Consider the following 21,251-nt stretch of genomic DNA (forward strand, 5'->3'; position numbering starts at 1 on the left):
ATTGCCGTCTTATCCCTCCATTTTCCTCCTAACAATATAGCTCAGCAATTTTATTCTCTTGTAAAGTTTTGTGTTAATAATCAGGACAACAAGATGTGGAACAAACGTCGAGGCAAGTAAAAAAAAAACAGTAGAAACAGCAATTCACAACTAACCAAATTATTGTAACATCGATTAAGTAATCAATGTTAACACGACATTCAAACATTCTTTTTTTTTTGCTCTCTCCCATTCTTGCACATTATATGCTTTCAATAACACAAAAAATACACAACACAGCGGCACATTTCAATTTTCTCTATGTTGCCGTCACCTAATCAGAAACTTGATTATGTAGACTAATCTAATAGTAAATCTATCACCTAAGGATGACTGCAAGGGTAAAACCTAAAAGTAATGTCGAAATTTTGATCTTCCTTGACAGTTACTGTCACATTGACATATGTCAAATTTACGATCCATAATGAAATAAAAATTAAATCACGAATAACATAGTTTCAAGAAAACCTAATATAACAATGTCAAAAAATGGGAAAATTGTCAAAATAACCAAGTAACTTGCTGTAACAGAGATTTTGACACTGACAGGTGTCAAATATTCTCTACTGAGTAGTAATAAAATTTCAAAACAAACAGATTTGATTAAAATTACATCAAAAACACTTGGTAAAAAATGTCAAATAATTTTAGAATTCGAAAACTATAATCATGATATTGCAATTTCTTATAACAATAACTGTCACATTGACAGCTGTCAAGTATACTGACAAATAATCCAAAAATTCAAAAGGAATGACATTCGATTAAAATTATGACGTTAATGCTAAGTGTTAAATATACACGAAAATAATTCTAATGCAGACCTGTGCTTGTTAAAAGTCGTGTAATATCGGAAATTTTGTGTTGATAATTTTAATGGAAATTACAGATAGCCATACTGGTAACACTAATCCCGCTCATTCACGGTGCCATGATAAATATTTCTGCGCCAAAAAGACATAACAGACATAAAAACTCATATAGAAAGAAATTGTCTTCTTGACATCTTTGTCGGAAGACGGATAGCTGTTCACTACACACCCTTTTACTTGAATCTTGCAAAAATACAAAGAAATTAAATGCAAATATCACTTCAAATGGAAAGTTCTTAAATCGCGCGCAATTCAACTGTGAGAAAGAGATAAAGATACAAAAAACTCACTTGACAAACGTCTGGCGGCGCTGCGATTGCAAAAAAACATCTGAAATGCGACAAAATATTTTCTTCTCTATTTTGTCTTTATTAGCAGGTCGTGTCCCTTCTTGTAATATGTACTTTTGCATTCCTTATTAACCAAAATAGTGTTGTACAAAAGGGTTTTACTCAAACTCATCCTGAATTTTGGGACAGCTCAAAAGAATATGAGTCTTCCAGCTCAAAATTTCATCCCAATGCTTTTGTTGTAATATTGACAATAATTTACAATTAACTCAGATAACTGTATTCAACTAAATTATTAAAAGGATTTTCTTGTGAAAATGACTTAACTCTAAGGAATTAAACAATTTTCACATTAAAAACCTCTCATTTTCTCTACGAGAATTTTCGCGGCATTTCGAATAATACCAACAGGCACCACCAAATTCACTTCGGCTTTTCCTTTAGCTCAGGCCTGTTATAATGACTTAATGTTAATAACATTTCCTGTCAAAGTGACAGCTATCTAATACATAGCAGCGCATAGTATTACAAATTCATATTACATTATTAGAAATTCCTCTGAATGAAGTTATATTATTATAGGCCTATTCTTCGACTGCTTTAAATTACAGTTGACAAGTATCTGTTAATTTTTTTTATGTCCGGTGATCTTGAAATTTCGTTGGACTTAACGAACAGTGACATATCAACAATAAATTAATAAAAATAATGAATGACAGACTAGAAATAAGTGGTTGAAAATTTACCCACTAGAAAATTACACATATAAATCTGCGTCAATATAAAGATATAAAAATTGCCAATCGTAATAGTCTGACAGCTGCTGTCACGTTGACAGTTTGTTAAGTTGAGTCATTTTAATTGTCAGGTATTTTCCATATATATATTTTTAGACTCAACCATGTTAATTTGACCCATTTGAGTTAAAAAATCATGATAGAACATTCAACAAAAATTTAAAAGTGACAGCCCCTGTCATATTGACAGGTGTCAAATCTATTATTTTCAATCAGAGATTTTTATTAATATTTTGTCGTTATTCAGCCACCAAAAATTAAATTTAAACCATAATAAATTAAAATAAATGAAATTTAGCAAAATTATCTTCATAAACACTTAAAACAGTTGGCTGAACATGTGGTAGGAAAATTGCCAAAATTACCCTTCATCAACCACAAAATCACAATTAGGGAACACATAAAATCTCCGAAAAGAGCAAAACGGCAGAAGATTGAACCCCTAAGAAAAAAAAACAATAACAAGTAAAAAGAATGAAAAACATCAATTTTTCAAGATGGATAATTTAAGTTTTATGAAGTGAGAAGAAAATTAGAATCAACTTGAGGATGAAGAAACAAGAACAACAGTTTTACGACTTTTTTTGCTTTTGTTGTTGTAAAGCAAATTTCTATTACAATGTAATTTTTAGCAATTTTCGTGTATTATAAAATTTAACGGTTGTCGCGCAGTTCTTTTGAACTTGCGCTTTTTTCTCAACTCTCTCAGTTTTTTTTGCTTATCCCTTTGGAAAAGTTTTATTCTATTTTGTAGGGCGTTTTTCTGCATCTTGGAATTTTTCAGAAGAGATTCCAGAAATTAAAAAAAGGGAATTTCGATTGCAGAAGCGCCAGAAGAAATTTTATAGAGCAACATTTTTTAATGGGCTATTATTATAATTTGCCACTTGAATATTTCGAGATAGGAATTAAAATTTTCTGTTCAAAGAGCTCCTCTCATTTTTTTTTTGCACTAGAATATCTCTATGTTATTAGCGTAGGGTCTATTGAAAACAGAGGCCACTTCCTCCAGGGCATTCCGGATGCTGTTCTCATTATCTTTCCCATTCATCGGTTGAACAAGCCACAAAAGTTGAAGAGCAGGAAAAAATGGTTAAAAGGGTATTTCGGATCTCTTTCCCCCTTTTTTTCTTTGCCTTTTTGCTGACTAAAATTTTCTCGACATTTTCTTGTCACTAATTTTTTTTTACTCCTTGTAATTTGATGGCAAAATAAAAAATTGTTAACCCACAAAATGAAAAACACTTGAATTGGAGTTTGGTTGGAGGCCAGTGAAATACAAAAAAAAGGAAGGAAGGTATAAACGAATGATATAAATTCATTAGAGATAGTGAGGTGTGGCAATCAGTGCTTCGGCATCGCTTTTAATTAATCAAGTGACAAGAAGGAAGATATACAGAATAATTAAAACATCAATTCGATCGGTGAGTGACTAATTAAAGAAGTTAAGTAGCCATCTAAAATGTTGTACATTGTCGCAACTTATCGCAAATACTGCCAATTTTGTAGTAGAGAAACCATAGAAATTGGTTAATAGGGTCAAATAACCGCTTTTTGATACCTACTTTTAGGAAAAAAGTGAAAATATTCTGATTATGATTTTTTTGAATTTTCTGTATATATGTATTATTTTTTTTTCGACTAAACCGCTATCTTTACATATTTTTGGCCTTATTTGTACCAGCTTGATGTTGTGTAAAACAAGGGTAACCAGAATCCCGAAATTCCGCACTCCAAAAATTCCGAAAATCTCAGAGCCAAAATCCGAGTGGTCAAAATTCGGAATATGGATAAAATCCCAAAAAGCCATAATCCAGAAAAAATAGAAATTTTAAAGAGTTGAGATCCAGAAAGGATCAAAATCTCCGAAAGGACAAGATTCCTAAATAGTTACAATTCCAAATTAAACAAAATCCCGAAAAATAAAATTCAGGAAGGATTCAAAAACCTAAAAAGTCAAAATCCCTAAAGTGTTGGGTGGTAATGCAATACAAAGCCTCTTCTCCTTAATTCTTATGTTTACCCCGAAGCGGACTAGAAGCCTGGTAGGCTCCGTTATACTCGGGTGAATGATAGAAAATTGGGTAACTAACACCAGTGGTAAGTCATGAACCTGAGACTAATATGGGATTCAGACCAAAGGCTTAGCCATATGGCCTAACTTCTCTAATTTCTTGTCAATCAACAAGAAGAATTTCGATATCACGAGGAACTAGGCTAAACCTTAGGTCTGAAACCGGCCTAACGAACAAAGGATCTAGTCCCTCAAAAGAGGCTTGGGCAAGACGCCAACAACTCCTCCCCGTAAAAACAAGATTGTTACGAAAACTCGCAAGGAGCCTCTGAAAGGACGGACTATTCGATCGCGACCTATGCTTGGTTTCTGGAGCGAGCTGACGGAGAGTCTCCAGGACTAGAAGAGGTTAGTGCGAGAGGCGTGGTCCCTTAAAGAGACGTTGCAGTCACCTAAGTAAGTAAGTTAAAATTCCGAATGGTTCCGTTCAATAATGTTAGGTGGCAAAATTTGAATTACCCGCCACCTAGAATTTCCCTCATAGTCAGCGCACAATGACTACCGTGACTACCGGGCGCTGACCATGAGGGAACCTCATTTTTCTATCCGTTACTTTCTTTCCACCCGACCTTCTTGAAGTAAAAACCACCTCTGTAAAAATTTTTATTAAAGTGAATTAAATATATCTGTTGAACCCAAAAAGTGTAGTTTTTCTACCACGCGTGCACCACGGGATTTGGCGACAATTCTGGGATTGGATTTTACTAAATATTCTTCTATTTCCCAGGTAAATCCCGTAACAATACACAACAAATAATAAAACCTTTCGAAGAGACAAAGGCTCTCCAAAACCAATCCAAACCTATTCGAAAATCTACCGGAAGCCTAAATTGCAAGTTCATGTACTCTCCGCTTTAGCGCTGATTGTTCTACTATTTCGAATTTCGATATTCCATCTTGACACTTTAATCGTATCAATCAACAATGACAACAACAGTGTGCAAACGTTTGCTGCAAAAAGTGAATTTTTTTGTAGTTTTGTGGAATTTCAGGATGGCAGAACGTTAAATTTCACGTTCAACTTTAAATCTTGAATAGGTCCAAATCCCAACAGATCAAATTTCGAAAAGGTCAAAATTCCGGATTGGACAAAGTCCCAAAAATCCAGTCCAAAAATCGAAATATAGAACAGCAAAATCCAGAAAGGGTCAAAATTCCGAATGGAAAACTATAGTAGACTCTCTCAAATTCGGCCATTTGGGACCGAAATGTCACCCGAATTGGAGAAATTCGGGCATGAAATTTTTTGAAATGCAACGATTTTTGTTTACCTGTGTACTCATATTAAATTTACTTGCTCATATTAATTGTAAATTTTATGAGAGCCCCAAAATAATGCGAAATCACATCAAAACTGAGACAAAGCATGGCAAATTTGAGTATATTTGCTTCATTCGATAATCACAATCGAACTTCAAAAATTTCAACAAACTCTTTTCAAATTTAACTGCTGCCCGAATTAAAAAGTAGCCCGATGTTAAAGGAGCCGAATTAGCGAGAGTCTACTGTAAAATCCAGAAAGAGTTCGAAAATCGGAAGCGTTTAAATTTCGAAATTGTTTAAATTGCGAATGGGTCAGACTTCTGAAGATCCAAAATCCTGAAAGAGTTAGAATGCCACAAGGGTCAAAACTTCGAATAGAACAAAATTTCGATTGGGTCAAAATCTCGAAGAACCTAAATACCGGAATGGTCAAATTTCCTAAATGGTCAATATTCCGAATCTAACAAAATCCCGAAATTATAAAATTCCTCAAATTTAGCTTTGGTGATTTTGACCGAAACGAACCTTTTATCATTTACAATGGTGAAAATTTTGGAAAACTTTGGAGAAAATATAACAATATGGCTAATTTTTAAGCCTTCTTTACATAAACTTATAAAATAAAAAATCTATAATGAGAAAATTACATTTCTAGTTTCTATTCTTTATTCTTTATTGTCCTAATTATCATTATTTGTGAAAAGTAAAATATTTTAGCAAAAATGGCGATACATGGGTACCATTCTTTGCGAATAGTGGGTAAAAATCTGTACACCAACAACAAGACAAGAGAAAAGTTCCCCATAATCGTAACATCTTATTGAACTGGCTCAATGTAAATCTCTGTGACATTTTTAGATTATCTCTGTTGATCAACAGCTCATTACGTGAGTGAAATGTTGAAGCCACTTCACCCACTAAAAGGGTTAATCTAGGCCTTAATCGTCTCACTTTTGTCGTCTTCAATTGCCTCAGTGATAAAATTAATCTTGACACTTCCCCAAGACTTTATTTCTGGCAGAAGATCCCAATTGACAAAACTTTCCCCTCACATTAAGACAATTTTATCCACCCATCCTCTTCATTTTCCTTGACATCATGTCAAGATCCAACCATGAATGGAAATAATGTGATCATAAATCTATTTAAAAAATTTTCTCTTACAATTATTGCGCCTGTGGTAATATTGTGAAAAGTTGAAGAGACCATGTTGCATTTTGAATTATGGGCCCATTCAATCTGACATTCAAAGCACTTTAAGCAATTTTTAGAACAAATTGACACAGAACGACAAACATTTGATGACTACATTTCTTCGTCACGCATTTTTGATTTTTCCCCGTCATTTTGTTATGTTTTGAAAAATAATACAGAGCAAATTCTTCCTTGAAAAACTTCTCAAGAAACATCGACAATTTCATGTTTAACTTGATATTTTATTGATCATTTCGCTCGAAAGATTATTAAGCCCCAAAATTAAAACTCAAATACACAAGAATTTATAAACAACTTTAGACACGTTTCCTGTGTCGAGGATTTTATTTTCATCCCAATCTGAATGACGTGAGCAACAGATTTGTATTTGTCCTCGACGAAGGGGCCGTCATACTGAGATTTTAAGGTGACACCCTTACATAAAATAGTTTGTACAACAAGGATTTAAGAGTAATAATTAATCCTAATAATAAAGATAAAAACAAACACAATTGTTTAGAGATTGTTTTGCTTATAGAATTCTGATTTAAGGACAAAAACAGCTAACGAATTTGATGATCTTACGTGATAGAATCTATAGCTCAAAAGTCGTTAAATATTCTCAGTGTTATTCCTTGTCATTTTTTATGATACCTTTGTACAGTAGACTCTCGTTCAATCGACTCTTTTTCAATCGGGCGAAAAATTTTGTTGACAATTTTCACATTTAATTATGAAGCTAATTTTCTCAAATTCGCTGTAATTCTTCCTATTTTATCGTGATTCTTTATAATTGAGCGCTTTTTTTGGAATTCACAAAGGCTTTGACGCCCATATCTGTCGATAAACTTGATGACATTTTGCCCCAAATGCCTAATTGAGAGAGAGTCTACTACAGACTTGTGCTCGTTAAAAGCCGTGTAATATCGGAAATTTTAAGTTGATAATTTTAATGGAAATTATGTACAGATAGCCATACTGGTAACACTAATCCCGCTCATTCACGGTGCCATGATAAATATTTTTGCGCCAAAAAGACATAACAGACATAAAAACTCATATAGAAAGAAATTGTCTTCTTGATACCTATCTTTGTCGCAAGACGGATAGCTGTTTACTACACATCCTTTTACTTAAATCTTGCAGAAATGAAGGAAATTAAATGCAAATATCACTCCAAATGGAAAGTTCTTAAATCGCGTGCAATTCAACTGTGAGAGAGAGATAGAGACACAAATAACTCACTTGACAAACGTCTGGCGGCGCTGCGGTTGCAAAAAAATCTCTGAAATGCGACAAAATATTTTCTTCTCTATTTTATCCTTGTTAGCAGGTCGTGTCTCTTCTTGTAATATGTACTTTTGCATTCCTTATTAACCAAAATAGTGTTGTACAAAAGGATTTTTCTCAAATCTATCCTGAATTATGGGACAGCTCAAAATTTCATCCCAATGTTTTTGTTGCTGTATCGACAATTATTCACAATTAACTCAAATAACTCTATTCACCTAATTTATTAAAAGGATTTTCTTGTGAAAATGACTTAACTCTAAGGAATTAAGCAATTTCAACATTAAAAAACCTCTCATTTTCTCTACTTGAATTTTCGCGGCATTTCGAAGAATGCCAACAGGCACCACCAAATTCACTTCGGCTTTGCTTTTAGCTCAGTCCTGGTCTACTGTATAACCCTGAGAATTTTTATCTCCTAACAGAACATAATCTTTTAAACATAACCTATTTTACGATAAATCAGAAAGGTTCCCGTCAAATCATTGCTCTACCTGCCGATTTTATTCGGAGTTTTTTTTGAATTGTAGCGGTATATTCTAGTACATTCAGAAAAATCTGTAGATTTTCTATGAAGAATATTTAGAAATTCGATAAATGGTGAGCAAAAAAATCAAGAGAAATTAATCGCACAGTTTTCTGCTCACCGTTTATCGCATTTTCGTTTTATTTCTTTAATTCTCGTATATTATTTTCAACTTTTCCACCGAGTATAAGATAAGGTATTACGGTAATGGAAAATTTGCGTAAGAATTGCAATGGAAATTCGTAAATTTACGAAATGTGATGAGCATTTTACTGTCAATGTGATTCTGCCCTAATGAGAACAATCAAAAAGAAGCTGCGAAATTTTGCTAATCAAAAACTTGAATTAAAAAAAATCAGTATACAGTAGAAGTAGAGTCTCGCTATAGGCCATCGCTCTATAGTCCACAATTTATCGACCGTTGATTTCAAAACACTGATTTTAAGTTAGGTTATGTTTTTTAGTATGCGACATGCATAATTATTTTAATATTTTTGGCAAACTTTACTGAGTCGTTGTGATAATTGTGATCGATAATGAAGAGAGCGAGGACAAGTACCACAATCGCAAAGAAAGTGGAAGACGTCGAGCAATTTCAATACTAAAAATCGTTGATAATTTTAAAAAATTACATGGACTATAGTGCGACCCAAGTGTCAAATTTGAAACCAAATATGGACTATAGCGAGACTCTACTGTATCACTATTTAAGAAGTCTACAGTGAAGTAAAGCTTAAAAAAAAATTTGAAATGTCTTCCTTGGGAACAATCTTATCGTGGATACGCTTTAAGTCTAAAGCCCGTGATTCATTTTTCAGACTTATGATCTAGTCATAAGGTATAACTTGGATTAGAATTCAGTTTGGATAGTAGATAAGCCCTAAACTTCATAAAAATTGAGTTTTTCAGTTCCTAAATTTTCCGATTTCTAACCTCATATTGATTATCTCTAATCTTTCCGTACAGAAGTAGATCTTGAAAAATTCGAAAATCTTTTTGAAGATCCAAAAAAAGAGACTTTCTTACTTCTTAATACTTTCGCAGGTTGGCGAAAGTTACATTCTGTTCGAATTTCGAAGTGATCAAGTGTCAAAATGTGACCTTTCCGCATTGTTATGGGAAAAAAACAGAACAACGACGTTTACTGTTCTTGCCCCAGTTTTTAATCACTCTGTAATCACTGAGTAACTCTTTTGCCAGCTTTTTAGTGTGATATTTGATAAATCTTCTCCACCTTGTTCGAAAATTTAGTAGGAATATTCGAAATTGAATTTGAATTCTTCGAACTTCAACGACTTTTTCTGCTAATAGAGTTCCATTCACCTTTTATCCAAGACACTATTGGAGAATCAAAATCTACTTCTGTTTGGGCTCAATGGATCCTCTTAAAGCCTCTTTTCTGTTCAAGTAACATCCTTTATGGCCTATACATATTGGGAAGAGTTTTTGTCAAAAATTGCATTTTTGACAGAATTTTAACGTTTCTACCTATAGAAGTGCAGAAAATTTTCTTCAAAAAAGCATTGTTTTTTATGAAAATTGCTCACAATGTGTAGAGGCCTTTAGAGAATCCTATCATCCTGAAATCCTGGCAATTGCATAATTTTGCAGAGAACAATTCTTACCTACCTCCACCGAGATGAATTCAATAAATTAACCAAAATTCAACGAATTAAGCAATATCCCATCCGGATGTTAATCACCCTTTGTGGGTATATGATATTGAGAAAATCTCGTCCCATACTCACACTCAGCATTATAAATCAATCACATCCCATTTCACTTGCGTGCCATCCCAGGAAATCCACACTAAAATCTATTTGCAAACTTTGAATTGCAAATTTGTCTCCGCCATCGTTGTTCGTCGTCGTTCACTTTCCTGATTAAGATCCGGATTTCCCTTCCTCCCTCCTTCCACCTCACATTCATACCATCCATTTTCATGTCTCTAGGAAATATATACAAGACTAATCTCAACCACTCTTGAGGCCTCTTTTCGTATGCCCAAAAGATCTTCTCTCTTTTTGGGCAAAAGAGATTCTCACACAAATCATCAGCTCCCCAACTAGCTTTCCTTCCGCGAGGGACGACCAAAAATTTTTCAAAGAAAGAAAAAAAATCGGAAAATTACAGAAACTGAGAAAGTTTAAGTCCGCATACAAAATTTTCCGTTTGTGAATAAATTTTACAACATTCCGCCTCCAAAGTCAAAATGGGATATAGAATTCTTTGGATGTCACCCAGAAAACTTTTCAATCTGCTGCCACACTTAGTCACTGTCTCACCATTTCTTGTTCTTATATCATTTTGGGTGACAAAATAGGATACAGATATAGGTATTAATATACAGAATGAAAATTTTGTTTGACGACAACAGCTGGAGATCTCAAGTGTGACTTTCATCTCTTGTCTTTTAGTCATTGGCAAAAGAATTTGTCCAACTTTTCGGCACGTCTGTTTATTTTCAAACAAACAAACAACCCCTCGAGGACTCTCAACCATCACACTCATTTGCACTCTAACTTAGTAAATTTCAACGTGAAACATTTTCTACAACACTCTGCCTGTCCCAATATTTCTCATACCTTTTTTTCTCTCTTTCTTTCTGCTTTTCCATAGCTTTGGATATTTAAGAAAATGTTAACGAAATTGAGGGGTCACGATTTCCGTTACACGCAATATTTGAAAAAATATATCAGGCCTAGAAATACATTGAAATATGAAAAATATGTGAGAAAAGCGTAGAAAATTTCCCGACACGAACTAAATTCTTTGTATTTTTAACAAGCATTAAAAAGAAGAAATTGGAGAAAAGTTTAAATGACCTACAATTTCGAATTTCGAAAAATCTTCTCTTGTAGCATAAAACTCCACCTCGCGGCAAATGTCCGAAGGGCTTAAATGCAATATTACTGCATTCTTTAAGAAATTCTCTCTGACTTCCAAGTCAATTGTCCAACAAACCAATTTCTCGCCAAAAAGATGCAACATTTGCATATTCAGCCCAATCTGATGACCAAAAACACTTCATAAATTTCTCTTTTAGAGCCATTCTCTCCAACGTAAGAGTGCCCCCTCCCCATCAAAGTTTATGGAGAGGGGTCACAAGGGAGTGCGAAAAAAGAGTTTATGATAAAATCAAACATGCCGTATAAGTTTTCAAGAGATCCGTAAATCATTTTCATTGCACGAATCTCCACAAATCGCTCATTTCAGTTCTGAAAAAAATAATCTTCTACTCTTTTGTGCAAATAGCACATGAAGTGCTTTTTTCCGCACCTCAACTCTTTGGCAGCAGTTCATCATCTTCTTTTTTTTTTTAATTTGCTTCTTCATCCGAAATGGCATAAATTCAGAATGATTGAAACAATAAATCATTTTTCATTTCAATGCTTTTGTGAAAAGTTTATTTACCCTCAATTTATTATAAGTAACACCTTGTTTACGTTTTCGAAAAATGCACAATGGTTTAGCAATAAATCGAAAATCTAGAATTACATTCAAAAATAAGGATGACTGTTTTTTCGATGAACTTTGAAACTAAACTTTCGAAACTAAAATTGAAGCTGAGATCGTCCAATCTTCTAATAAAAGTTTAACCCATTTTTATTATAAGAATTTAAGCCCTTCATATTAATTATCCGTTTTTAAATTAATAAATCAGAGGAGCGCAAGAACCGTTGAAACCGAATAAACGTCAAATGAAACATGTACGTCAATGGTAAAAACGCTACCAGAACAAATTTATTTTGACGTTTATTCGGTTTCAACGGTTTTTGCACACCTCTGAATAAATAGAAACATCTTGAAAGCAATCCTTTCGAATATCGAAAAGCTTTCAACGACTAATAAATTTATTTAAGATTAAATTCGACAATCTAAGTACGATATTTAATAAGGACGAAACATTTTACACTTATAACAGAATCGTATTTTTAACACAAGTAACGTTCTACGTAATAAAATTTCGATTTTGAATGTACAAATGTAAACAACTTATAGTTTGAAGCTTTCATTTATTCAATTACTGTGATTCGGCATTAGCTTGTAATTTCGTATTCAGTTACTTAAGCTCGACTTCAGTTACTAAAGGTAGGCTTCTGTTTCCAAAGGCCAGATTTAGTCACTTAAGTTCTATCTCGGCTGATAAACTTAAGATCCTGCTACCAAGGTTCAACTTTAGTTAGTAAAGATTGACAGAGATTATTGAAGTAAGGGCTTCTGTTCTTACTTCAGCTTAGCTTCAGTCACTTAAAGTCGATTTCGATTGCTTAAGTAAGGCTTATATCCCTAAAGCTTAGCTTTAGTCATTTAAAGTCGACTTCAAGTGCTAAAGTTGACTCATCTTACTAAAGCTCAATTTCGGATACTTAAGTTCAACTTCGATTGCTTAAATTAGGCTTCTGTTTCTAAAGCTTAGATTTAGTCACTTAAGTTCGATTTCGCTTATTAAAGTCAGACTTCTGTAACTGAGGCTTAACTTTAAATTAATAAAGCTTGTCTTTGATTACTAAGGCTTCTGTTCCTAAAGCTTAGCTTCAGTCACTTAAAGTCGACTTCGATTGCTTAAATAAGGCTTCTATTCCTAAAGCGTGGCTTTAGTCATTTAAAGTCGACTTCAAGTGCTAAAATTGACTCATCTTACTAATGCTCGATTTCGGATACTTAAGTTCGACTCCTATTGCTTAAATTAGGTTTCTGTTCCTAAAACTTATCTGAAGTCACTTAAAGTCGACTTAGATTGCTTAAGTAAGGCATCTATTCCTAAAGCTTAGCTCTAATAATTTAAAGTCAACTTCAAGTGCTAAAGTTGACTCATCTTACTAAAGCTCAATTTCGGATATTTAAGTTCGACTTCGATTGCTTAAATTAGGCTTCTGTTCCTAAAGCTTAGATTTAGTCATTTAAGTTCGATTTCGGTTATTAAAGTTATACTTCTGTTACTAAGGCTTCTGTTTCTAAAGCTTAACTTTAGTCACGAAAGTCAACTTCAAGACCTAAAGTTGACTCATATTACTAAGGTTCGATTTCGGATGCTTAAGTCCGACTTGAATTGCTTAAGTTAGGCTTCTGTTCCTAAAGCTTAGATTTAGTCGCTTATGTTCGATTTCGCTTATTAAAGTTAGACTTCTCTTCTGTTATTCAGGCTTCTGTTCCTAAAGCTTAACTTTAGTCACGAAAGTCGACTTCAAGAACTAACGTTGAATCATATTACTTATGTTCGATTTCGGATGCTTAAGTTCGACTTTAATTGCTTAAGTTAGGCTTCTGTTCCTAAAGCTTACGTTTAGTCATTTAAGTTCGATTTCAATTATTAAAGTTATACTTTTGTTACTAAGGCTTAACTTTAAGTTAACAAAGTTTGTCTTTAAATACTGAAGTTTGGCTTCTGTTCCTAAAGTTTAGCTGCAGTCACTTAAAGCCGACTTCAAGTGGTAAAGTCGACTCATCTTACTAAGGCTTCATTTAAGATTGTTAAGTTCGACTTCAATTGCTTAAGTTAGGCTTCTGTTCCTAAAGCTTAGCTTTATTCACTAAAGCCGACTTCAAGAACTAAAGTTTATTTCTTCTTACTTACTTACTTTTTCTTCGATTTCGAATGCTTAAATTCGACATAGCTAAAATTAAGTTAGGCTTATGTTCCTGAACCTCAAGTTTAGTCATTTAAGTTCGACTACGGTTACTAAATTTAGAAGTTCGTTTCTAACACTTAAGTTCGTCTTCGGCTGCTATAATTAGGACTTTGGTAAAAAAATATTTACGTTGCTCTTCAGTAAGTGAACTTAGGTTTCTATTTTTGAGGCTCAGCTTTAGGTATTAAAGCACATCTTTGGTTACTAAATTTCGACTTCGGCTACTAAAGTTTTGTAACGCTTTTTAAAAGTTTCTTATTTCAAAATTACAAAGTTCTTGGGAGCCCGCTAATACCATAAAGATATGATATTGGACAGTGAATCCTCGTGCACTTTTCATCATCACGATATATGGGCAAGAGCCAATCCCGAGACGAAAGACAAGATGCAAACGGAGAAATTTATCTTTAATTGATGCGCTACCTTGAGAGACGCAATATATATTACAGTGGAGATCTCTTTGGCCTCATGTTATGCAAATCACACGGAGGTGCTCGTCCGTTTTTCTCTTCTCGCCAAGACGCCCCATAAGATATTGCTCCCCATCTTCACCTCGTTTGCCGCGCTTGTCGTCATCATCGTGGGGATCTTCGTGCCAAAAGCACAAAAAGAATAACCACATCTTGTTCCTCGTTTCATTTTTTTCTGTTTTCTTTTTTTTTTGCAACCCTACTATATACCCCCCTTTTCTTCACCCTGAACTTCCACACTCAAATGCACAAACATCTTCAATTCTTCCACACATTCTCATGCATCACAATTTATGACTGATGTCGGTTGTAAATTAAAAATAATCATAAAATTAAATCATCGCCTGTCACAACAACGCACAGAAAACGTTCATTTACTCACTCAAAGATATTTGATTCAGAAAATTTCTTTTATTGCCTTCTCCCGTGGATGCTGGATGCCTTCTTCTGCAGCCTCTCACTTCCCATCCCAGGGGCCTCACCATTCACCCGAGTACCCATTCATTTTATCAATAAACTTGTGAAAACCACAGGGAAGGGTACATGGAGAGAAAGAAGCAGAGCGAAAAAAAGCAACGAGGGGAAAAATTGTGTAGGAGAGATTGAACATTATTCTAACATACAGGGATGCGTTGAGAACGTCCTAAATTAGGTAACATCAAACATCTTCCAATCTTCAAGTTGATTTTCGCAAGTCCTCGAGGTCACATCTAATTAGATCAGTTTTGCTTTTGAATTAATAGCCCAGCAGCAAGGTATATTCCCAATTATTGAAACTTTCGACAACAAAATGCCCCAAAGATAAACAATACCGCACAAAGGATGAAATATCCGTTTCACCACAGACTCTCAATTGCCATTTCAACAGCTTGTCTTCACTATGTCCCTCAGTGACTGAAGGGAAGTTCACAGGAGTGGAGCAAGAAGGGATATATAGGACCCTGAGAGCAAACACTTAATTGAAAATGCATTTGAAAACAACTCATACACTGCATGGGACAATGTTTTAATACCTTTCCCATGAATTGAGAGCTCCACTGCCATGGTATAGTATCCCAAAATTATTTACAATTTTAATTAAATACTACTCAACACGGATGCAATTTACAATTTTCAATTACACAACATTCTCCTGCCATTGACACTCTGGGATAGAGATGGATCTCAGGGGGATGGCCATCCGGAAAAACAAGAGTAACCATATTTAAAGTGGACAACAGACAATTCAGAAAAACCGTTTTGCATTTTTTAAGTGAATACACTGCAATCGTGCAGTTAATGCACTGGACGCAGTTAATGCATTCACATCCGATATGACTGTATTTTTGACATTTGAAACAGTAAAACCGACATATTTGTTGAGGTTTTCTTGCAATCTCAACTTCTGTGATTCGAGAAGATATTCTGCTTCTTCCAATTAAAGCTAAGCCAATTGATAACAGCCAAAAATACTTCCCGCCATCCACGTCGGGCTGTTTCTACGTACTACAACATTTTTTAAAGAGAGATCGGAAAAAATGTTGATAAAGATCGAACGACGGATAGAATTTGATGATGTCATATCCAATACCCCAAAATTCTTGATTTCCCAATGTGTTCCGGTCAAATTCCAGAAAAGTTAAAATCCCGAAAGCTAAAATCCTGAATTCCTAAAACTGTCATACCAACTCCTCCGATTAGACCCGAGAAAGAGGAAAATGAAAATTTTCTGTGTTTTGGAAAATTATTCTACACATACTTCTTATAATTTTGTCTCTTTCTGGATTTTGACCATTCCGAATTTTGGAATTTGACCTATTCCGGGTTGTGATCCATTCAGAATTTTCATTCTTCGGGATTTTGGCTTTCTGGATTTTGGCTTTTTGGAGATTTTGGCTTTCGGAATTTTTGGCTTTTAGGTATTTTGACCATTAGGATTTTTTTTTTGTTTCTTGGTATGTTGGGCCTTTCGGGATTTTGACTTTACGAGATTTTGACTTTCGGAATTTTGGATTTCGGGATTATGGCGTTCGAGGAACGAAAAATTTTAACTTTTAGATTTTTCGATCCTCTCGAAATCTTGTCTCACAGGATTTTGACCATTCGGGATTTTGGCTTTTGGGATGTTGGACTTTTTGGGATTTAGACTTTCCGAGATTTTGGCTCTCGTAATTTTGGTTTTTTGAAATTTGATCGAATTTGAATTGATTTGATTTGATTTGAAACGGGATTTTCATTTTTTTTTGGGATGTTGGACTTTTCGGGATTTTGGATTTTCGAGATTTTGGATTTCGGAATTTTGGTTTTCGGGATTTTGGCGTTCGGGGTTTTAGGTTTAAAAAATTTTGACTTTTAGCTGTTTCGATCCACTCGGAATCTTGTCTCTTACGGTTTTGACCATTCGGGATTTTGGCTTTTGGGATGTTGGACTTTTTGGGATTTAGACTTTCCGAGATTTTGGCTCTCGTAATTTTGGTTTCTTGAAATTTGATCGAATTTGAATTGATTTGATTTGATTTGAAACGGGATTTTCATTTTTTTTTGGGATGTTGTACCTTTCGGGATTTTGGCTTTTCGAGATTTTGGATTTCAGAATTTTGGTTTTCGGGATTTTGGCTTTCTGGGTTTTGACTTTCGAAATTTTGACTTTTAGGTGTTTCGATCCACTTGAAATCTTGTCTCTCAGGATTTTGACCAGTCAAGATTTTGGCTTTTGGGATGTTAGACTTTTCGGGATTTAGGCTTTCCGAGATTTTGGCTCTCGGAATTTTGGTTTTTTTTTTTTGGAATTTGATCCATTCGAAATTTTGTCTCTCAGGATTTTGACCAAACGGGATTTTAATTTTTTTTTGGGATGTTGGACCTTTCGGGATTTTGGATTTTCGAGATTTTGGATTTCGGAATTTTGGTTTTCGGGATTTTGGCGCTCGGGGTTTTGGCTTTCGAAATTTTCACTTTTAGCTGTTTTGAGTTTTGACCCATTCGGAATTTTGTCTTTCTGGATTTTGACCATTTGGGATTTTGGCATTCTGGATTTTGGCTTTTCATTTTGACTTTCGGAATTTTGGATTTCAGGACTTTGGGGTTTAGGCTTTCGAAATTTTGTCTTGTAGGTACTTTGATCTATTCGGAATTATGTCCCTCGGGATTTCGAACATTCGGGATTTTGACACAAGGATGTTGAACCTTTCGGGACTTTAGCTTTTTGGGATTTTGGCATTCGGGATTTTGGTTTTCAGGATTTTGGCTTTCGAATTTCGGCCTGCACTGTTCTCAACAACTCAGCCACAATGAACTTGGATATCTGCGATATCTCAAATACTAAGGCGTTAATGATATCCGCCGATTTTCGAGACCAAAATTTTGGAAAAAATGGATTTTCGAAATTTCGATATCGAATACATAGAAAGAATTCAGGACAAATTCAATATTTCTTTCCATTCTTTCAATTATGCCAAATAATGATTTCTCACTGTCAAAGGCCAGATTTTGAGAAATTGTGAAATCCAGAACAAATTTCAACTGTTTTCAAATGAAAAGAAAATTCTAGTGCTGCGTATATTAACTTGGAAAACTTTTGGGGTCATCTGAAAATCGGTTGTGGTAAATTTTGTCCTTGATTTCGTAAGTAACTAAAAAAAGTTGAAAAGTGCAAAAGCTAGAAGAAAGCCTTTTCAATTTTTTTTAAATCAAATGGTAAATACGGTTTTCCTGTGGTTTTGATTGCAAAATTTATCATAGTATAGGTGTAGTTACAAAAAACCTAGGAACAAATCTTGCTCAGTGAGACGGAGAGGTTAAGAAATTTGATTTACTTTTCAAAATTTTCCCCATATATTCATCCTGTATTCACTATGTATATGTATTAAGAATGGAATTATTATCAATCTTATCAAAGTCTTCTTAACAACTCTGGAACAGATAGAGGCATAGAGGTGATTAAGGGGTATGGAATCATAATGCTTCTCAAAACCTACTCACAGTAACGGCTTTAAGAACTATTTTAAGAACAGTTTTTTTCTATTATCAGAATCAGACAACATTTTAAAGAATTTTCTTAATTTTGTAGTCAGCAAATTTTAATACAGTTAGGAAAAGAAAAGAATATTCCAGAAAAACTTCAATGCCAACTTTAAAAATTATTTTGAGAACACTTATTTATAAATTTTTAAATAACATGAAAACTTAGATGAAACATTTTTCTTTTCCTCCCATATTCATTTGATAGAATTTCTTTTTTTCTGGTAAAACTAATTTTAGGAACAGTAATAAACTATAAGTAAATTTAAGAACAGTTTCAGTACCCTATTCTAGAACCATTTTTGGAATATTTGTTTGTGTTTTTTTTTTTATAGAAATAGAAACAGGCGTAATCTGAAACTCACCAAAAATTATTACAGTAGAGTAGTATCTCAAATCTGAATCTCTCAAATTCGAACGACCGACGTTTGTATTCAAAATGTCAATTGTTGGGTTATGTTAAAAAATTCGTATTGTGGATGATTAAAAATGATATTTCTGTGCTGTTTTCTGAATATTTACATACACTACGATAGAATAGAATGGAATGGAAGTTTGTCACCACGAAGATTTGTCAGAAATTCTGGACAGTTGATTCAAAATGCAATTTAATCTCACATTTATTCCATTAGTTTTGAAAATATCTTTCGAATTTGCGAGGTGAAAAATGTCAAAAATACCCCCCAAGCGTTCGAATTTGAGAGACTCTACTGTATTAATTTTATTTGAAACTTTTTCTACTGTGAAACAGTTTCCTTTGCAGTATTTTTTGTGTTTAGGAACAGTTAAGAACAGTACTTTTACAGCAATGTGTGAAGTTCGGAAGATTTTGAATTACAGTAGACTCTCGCTAAATCGGCTCTTTTTCAATTGGGCGAAAAATTTTCTTGACAATTTTCACGTTTAATTATGGAGGTAATTTGCTCAAATTCGCTGTGGTTCTTCCTATTTTATCGTGATTCTCTATAATTGAGTGCTTTTTGTGGAATTTACAAAGGCATTGATGCCCAAATCTATTGATAAACCGGATGACATTTGGCCCCGCCCATTTGAGAGAGAGTTTACTGTAATTCCTAAACTGTTCCTAATCAACAGTTTTAGAAACTGTTTTTTTTTTTGCAAAATTATCATAATCGGTTTTCTCAAAAATCTTAAAATTTTGAATATAAAAATATGTTTTCTTTAAAAGATATTTTTCTATTTTTCCAAAATAGTCAAAAGTCTCCCGAATGACAAACCCCTAAGTGGATCTCACGACTGTCTGGGAACTATTTATGCAAAGAGTGAGAGACCATGTGAAGAGGGAATATGCAATGTGCATCCAAGGATGAGGAGGAAAATGCGTGGGTATCACAAAATGTTACTCTGGCATAAAAAAAAAGAGAATAAAAAAGAAACTTCTAGCACTTACCTTTTCGGGCTTCTTCTTCGATGATGGCGAGATGATTTTCTCCTCCTCAGATGCGATTCTATTGAACTTCTTCGTGGCCTCTTTCACACTAATCTTATTCTCTGACTCTGTCTTTGCAATCTCCATCATCTCCTCCATAATGGCCAGATTTTCTTTATTGGCCTCCTCCACGGAATCATCACTGCTGGACTTCTCCACTGAGAAGGATCTTTCGGCGCTCGAGCGCTTCCTGGGAGGCACTTGAGGCGGATCCTCTTGGCTCTCGCTTCGGCGGAACTCAGCAGGAGCCTGCTCGAGACTTGGCTGACGCTGAAGTCCCATAATTGCCGTGCGATACTCATTGATACAGTCCTTATACTGGGCACGAGTCTGGGGTTCCATAATGGGGACTTTTACGGGAGTTCCTGAGGAGGAAGCTCCAGGAGAGACTATTGGAGGAGGCCTATAGGGTGGAGGTTGTCTCCCGCCAGGAGAAAATTCACTCTCGGACGCAATGGAGCGAGTGGAGGGACTCATTATTGGGGTACTTCCACTGGCCAGACTCAAATTATCTTCCGATGGGCATTCATGGAGGTATTTTGACTTGAGAATTAGATATTTCTCCTTCTCATTCGAACCATCTCGCTTATCCTCGGTTCGGATGGTCGCGAGAATGTTCACGTATGTCTTGAATTGCTTCCGGGCTTCATCTGAACGGACAAGGAAGAAAAATTCCGGGAGTTAACACCAAAACAAGCAAAGTGAGGTTATGTCGAAGTAAACACGGGAATTTCAGCCGAAAAAGACCATGACAAGCCCCCAAAAGTGCTCCAATGGACAAAATAAGAACAAAGGATACCCGGATGCTGGATTTTCACGTGAGATTGGAGCAACAAGTGGTTAAAAAGGGGGATTTTCTCCGCCTTCAGTGAGTCATCGGATGATGCAAAAGAAACTCCCGGAAAAAGGCATGAAAACTGAATTTTCACTTACTTTGGGTATCAGGATTTGTAAGGAACTCCTTGAAGTGCTTCACTAGAGCATGATTAGTCACTTTACACCCATTATTTATCATAAAATTACGAATTTCCGCGAGAGAAAGCTCCATTGTACACAAAACACTCAGAAAAAAACACACACAATCCGTCAAAACAAATGTGGAACTCCGTGTGGAAGCCATCAATAGCCAACTTCACTCTATCCCGCCTTTTTTTCTCATTCTCCATCAAATATTCTCCTCTTCAATTTCCCTCTCTTTTCACTGATTTTTCACAAAAAATTTAATATTTTTCAGCTCCAACCTAAAGGGAATATCCGATTTAAGCTCTATTGAGCATCTTTGTGCACAAAAAATCGCAAATTTATGAGAAAACAAGTTTTTTTGCAACACTTGTTCCAGCACGATGCACAAATT

At 34.7% G+C, this 21,251-nt stretch overlaps 1 protein-coding gene across 1 annotated transcript in view; it reads right to left on the bottom strand.

Annotated features, from left to right (window-relative positions):
* Positions 1–20,984, bottom strand: part of LOC129800386 (ankyrin repeat domain-containing protein SOWAHB) — a 35,021-nt gene extending 14,037 nt beyond the window's left edge. Inside the window, exons 1-2 of the mRNA XM_055844727.1 lie at positions 20,831–20,984; positions 19,859–20,547 (exon numbers count right to left, since the gene is read on the bottom strand). Of these exons, the coding sequence (XP_055700702.1) occupies positions 19,859–20,547; positions 20,831–20,945 (804 nt within the window). The 5' untranslated portion in view covers positions 20,946–20,984. The remainder of the gene's footprint in view (positions 1–19,858; positions 20,548–20,830) is intronic.
* Positions 20,985–21,251: the final 267 nt, after the last annotated feature.

This window comes from Phlebotomus papatasi, chromosome 2, assembly GCF_024763615.1.
Source record: "Phlebotomus papatasi isolate M1 chromosome 2, Ppap_2.1, whole genome shotgun sequence".
Taxonomy (NCBI): Eukaryota; Metazoa; Arthropoda; class Insecta; order Diptera; family Psychodidae; genus Phlebotomus; species Phlebotomus papatasi.